Source organism: Aspergillus thermomutatus (assembly GCF_002237265.1).
Source record: "Aspergillus thermomutatus strain HMR AF 39 chromosome Unknown NODE_16, whole genome shotgun sequence".
Classification (NCBI taxonomy): domain Eukaryota; kingdom Fungi; phylum Ascomycota; class Eurotiomycetes; order Eurotiales; family Aspergillaceae; genus Aspergillus; species Aspergillus thermomutatus.
This window is the reverse complement of record NW_020798064.1, coordinates 11,127-16,186: the sequence shown is the minus strand read 5'-3', so window position 1 is coordinate 16,186 and position 5,060 is coordinate 11,127. Positions and strand designations below refer to the sequence as shown.

General features: G+C 48.7%; 1 protein-coding gene across 1 annotated transcript; it reads right to left on the bottom strand.

The window, feature by feature from the left end:
• Positions 1-728: 728 nt before the first annotated feature.
• On the bottom strand, positions 729-2,328 carry CDV56_102239 (cytochrome P450; the record flags this gene model as incomplete). Its single annotated transcript, XM_026755858.1, has 3 exons — positions 729-1,523; positions 1,626-1,970; positions 2,023-2,328. 3 exons carry the CDS (start codon positions 2,326-2,328, stop codon positions 729-731), a joined length of 1,446 nt encoding a protein of 481 aa, XP_026617840.1.
• Between the last annotated feature and the right edge of the window lie 2,732 nt (positions 2,329-5,060).

Sequence of the window (5,060 nt, the reverse complement as noted above, 5' to 3'; positions counted from 1 at the left end):
CCTCGGTCTGTCTCTAACTGGATCGGGTTTCAGGCGAAGAGAGCAACATTATCGCTGGACCAGAGATGCAACAGCGACGCCGAAACCAGGGCCGGAGCCGATGAGAAGAAGGGCTCTAGTGCCATAGTGTGGATGTGAAGAGAGCTGTCGACTAATGTGAAGCTATCGAAGTGAGAACTGAGTTCAAGGCTGAATTGCATGAAATCAATGCTAGCGGCCGCTGGTATAACCGGTCAATTGGTAGAAGGTTTACATCTATTTAATTGCTCCTATAAATTCGTGGCAGCAGTCAGAAAACAAAGGCCGATTCCGAAATGCAAGCCATACGACCTACGATTGACAGGTGGGATCCGAGATGAAGGCAAGGCGAGGCACGAATACAGAAGGCAGCCAAAGGATACCAAGCCTGAAGATGACAGATTCATAACCAGGGCAAGAGTTCTGTCTTTCTCCGTTTTCAGTCTTATTAACAGCCTGAGGAATCCCCATTAGAGGCGGTGGGATCCCTTGGGATGAATCCAACATTCGTCGCTTTCACTCTGCTGACTTTGTGGTCGTTCCTTCAAGATCCTTCCATAGCTGAACAATGGATCGCTGATTTACATCCTACGGAGTGAAGATGCGAAACAGGTACTATGTAAGGTAAAGTAGTATGTTCCCATGCCCGTGTACTCATAAGATGTAATCCATACTCAGTCTGATAGAGCATCATACACATTAATGATCACCTACTTTACGTCCCTCTTGCGTACAAGGTCACATATCAATCCCTCCTGCTGCACAAACCATACATTCTTCGTCTTCCATTCCTTCTCTGGGCTGCGCAGTCGGATTTCAAACTCACGCAAAAGCTGGGGGATAATCTTATGCATCTCGATAAGCGAGATATTCTTGCCAATGCAAGTCCGTGACCCCGAACCAAAGGTGAAGAAGCTCTGTTCCATCTTCTTCAACTGCTGCGGGTCGCTGTCGATCCAACGCTCGGGAATGAACGCGTCGGGGTCTGGGAAGACCCGAGCATCTCGGTGTAGAACCCATGCATTGATGCCAACCACTGTTCCAGCAGGAATATGCTTGTCACAGACGGTGACGCCTCCCTTGGGCACTTCACGCTCCAGGATCAACCCAACGGATGGATGTAGTCGCATTGCCTCCTTGAGAACCGCCTGCAGATAAGGCAGGTGAGTCATGGATTCTCGATAGGAAATCGGATTGCTTAGTTTCCCCTCGCGGCTGGCATCATCGATCTCGGCGTTCAGCTTGGCCATGACCGACGGATTACGAAGAAGGAGATAGAAGACGGCCCGCAGAGCGATGGCAGTGGTGTCTGAACCAGCAAAAACATTCGTCGAAAGATGGACGATGACATCCCGAGTGGAAAGCTTCTCGGGATCAGAGGCATGGATGGCCATCCACCTGGAAAGCATGTCCTTTCCTGCTTCCGGCTTCTCTCCCGAATCCAGCTCGCCGTCTCGGTGCAGCGATGCGCGCGAATTGATGGCCTTGAGCGTGAAATTCAATACCTGATTTCATGTCTCCATGCTGGGGATGAACAGCGGGAAAAGAGGATTTCCCAGGAGCAGTGGGTGAGCCTCGGGGATCTGGCCACACAAACTAGCATAAACTAGCATCCCCTGAATAGCTTCAATCATGCCATCGACATCCTTTCCCTCCTCCAGAAAGCCCAGTTTCTTGGCAAAGGTGAATTCGCCTACCACGTCAAAGGCGTAGTATTGCAGCCATATTCCCAGGTCGACGGGTTTTTTGTTATTCGCAAATCGCCCCAACTGATTGATAAATATCTCGCTGCAGGAGTCCACTGCGGATTCAAGCTCGAGGAGCGAGGTCATACTGTAGGCATTTGCCACCGGCCGCTTTTGCTCACGATGGAACATCTCGTCGCGGGTGGAGAAGAGGTTCATCTGGGGCTTTTTGTTCCATGATATGCACTGGATGGGATAGAATCCTGTCTGCTGGCTGTCAGCCCGTTCATCAACGTCTCCTCCAGACTTCCCCTCTCACCTTTGTGAAGCCCTTGTTGAGACCATATATGATCGGAATAGCATTGGGATCTCCAACAGATATGTGCTTCGGACCAATGCGTACCAGCGGTCCATGCTTGCGATGCAGGTCAATCGCGGTATTGTGATGATCGCCCTTCCACACACTGTGCAACTTCCAGAGACGAGTCCATTTGGCGATTGCAGGTCCGGGGATCCCTGCGAGCCCCCTTCGAAAACGATTGGTGATTAGACGAAGTACCAGGACGGCAATTACGAGGTATGCGGCGTATGCCTTGAGTGACGATAATAGCGCTAAAACTCCCATGCTGACCCTGAGAGAGAATCCAGCTTGATTAATGTGCAGTAATAGTTCAATGATACCATGGGATCCTTGGCGTCTTATATGCTTGAAGGTAGTAGTACAACTTGTCGGCTAACATTCCTGACATCCGATGCGGGGATCCGATCGGAAGCGCCTCGGGTGCGACTTTGCTTATCAGGATGGTGCAGTATATGGTAAATAGACTCACTGAGTATTGATCAACTTTGCATGATGATTGCATGTCTTTCAGAAAGAGCAAGTGACCCCACGGGGAAAAGCGGGGGCGGGGAAGATCTACAGACTGGGCGGGGAGAACAAGAGCATCGATTGAAGCGCGACCAATCAGAGGCAGCTGAAGCCCCAGAAACAGGGCGACAATCGAACTCTAACTTTATTTGGCGGGGAGGAACCCTAGAGGCATTGATATCCATCCGACCGGCAAGGGTAGTCATCGCTTCCAAATTGTGAGGATCATTTAGAATGCGGTGGGTAGTCACAGGAAGGAAATCCGATGGATACATCCTCAAGTCTCATCTCAGTATGAAGTACTGGGCAGTAGCATCACAGTGATTGGTCGCTTCTTCCTTCCAATATGCGGGGAACAGAATGTCTGTGTTGCATAGCGACGACGAGAACCCCGATTGACAACCCCATTTGTTAAATCCACATCTCACGAAGACACCGATAAGTGAAATGTGGGATCCCCCGCTCATGCTGAATACGACTGGGGTAACCACATAAACAACGAGGGTTTCTCGGACGTCATCCTTCCCAGTCATCTGCAACCCGCATGAGTGGGGTTTACTGTGATTTAATTGAGGCTGACGGGCTTAGCCTTGACTATCTTCTTCTGCACATCCCTAGCGTTGCACTGTTAGGGCGCTATTCAGCCGGTTCTTGCGACTCAGGACTAACTTCGTCAATAGAGGAACTCATATCGTCATGAGCCAATGGCACCCATGAGCTAAAACTCGGTCGTTTAGAATAGGGTCGATTCCTTGCTGTCAATTGATAAAGCCAATATGGACCCTCTCCTATAATGGATTAGGGGTTTCCTATTCCACGGGGATCCTGCATTACTAAGCTGGTATCTTTAGTTATAGCGACTGCGTGCACAAATACAGCCACTGACACTGTCATTATCTTCCTTCCAGTCCAAACTGGTTCGCAACTGGGGCTGCCTCAAGGTCATAGATTTACAGCAATAGGCATGTTTCCATTGAATGTCTGCAAGCGACATCCACACACTCACAAGCCGTGCTTTGCTTCTCTAACGTCCTGACGAGGACTGCCATTACCAGTATCGTCCAGTTGGCGACTGTGGTAAGGCTGCTGTGATATTGGATGGCCAACCATATGACATGGGTCTGGCTAGCATAGTCATACAAGTCTGAAATCATGGTGTCATCACAAATCTCGAACATTGAGTCCAAGCTGACATGGAGGGGAGTGTCAAATATTGAAGCCTTTCATCGTATTACGCGACTCTCTGTCTACCTTCGACAGTTTCTGCGGCACCGAGCCCTTCGCAAAGCCATAGGCATTCCTCTCCCGCCAACGCTCCTCTCAAAAAGAATGGAGGGTCAAGCACATCATCAGGATGATATTGGGATAGTGCGAATGGCTATTGATGAAACACCATATAGTTTCCTCTCTAGACAAATCTAGCACATACGACCATAGGGTGTGGAAAACAGGGCTTCCCGTCCGCTCAGCCGTACTTAAGCCACATGTAGAACGCGGTCAATCCTCAGAGAGCCCTTTTACCCCTAAATCAGCGGCGTGATGCTTTTAGTATGAGTGCTGGCGATGAGGGCTCCGGGGCGGTGATGATGGCTCCGGGGGCTGATGAGGGGCGACATCAGCAGCCCACCGTACGAGAAACCAGTGATTCAGCTGCTATTAAACGCGTTCTACGTCCTGAGGGTAGAAAAGACAAAGTTGATGGTTATACTCATCGAATTCATACAAGATTAATCCTCTCTCAGCTTCCCCTGTGTGATTGCATGTGACATCATATGACCATGGCTTCCGAAGACGCTAAGTTGCAAAAAAAGCTAAAGGAGCTCATAGAACTTGCAGAGTCACGTGGCTTTACTCTCGAATATCAAAACAAGCAAGAAAAGAAAGAAAACATTAAGAGTTACCCCAAACTAGCGCCAGCGACCTGCGAAAAGTATGAACGAGCAGTAGCCCACTGGGATTTGTGAGTATTCACTTCCATTAAGTCTACAGAGTTACAGGTAACTTTTTAACTGTTCATCAGATGGAGACTTTCTCGCAAGGAGAGTAGAATAAAAAACTTCTCTAAGGACAAACCAGATCCCTCTCCACAAATTCTAAAGCTTTTTGTGGAGTTTTACATTTCCACACGACAAAAGAATGTAGTACCCTCGCAGAAGACAGTATGCAATTTTTTTACCGGCTTCATCTCAAGATGGGAGCGTGAGACATCCAGAAGTCTCCCTTTGGAAGTAAAGAAAGATATTCTTAATGTATATGACTCAAGCACATCCTGTTATTACATTCAACACTGACGTGGTTCTCCTTAGTGCATACGGAATGAACTAACTATCAAGTATGGCCTTCCAACAGAACCAAGGGAACGCTTCCTTGTTACAGCCAAGGATATTAAATACCTGCTTCGCTGTTTATTCGGTGACGATACGCATGACTATGTGCATGAACAGACACAAGTCCAAACTGGAAGTGCGCTTGCTCTCTTTGGAGGTTCA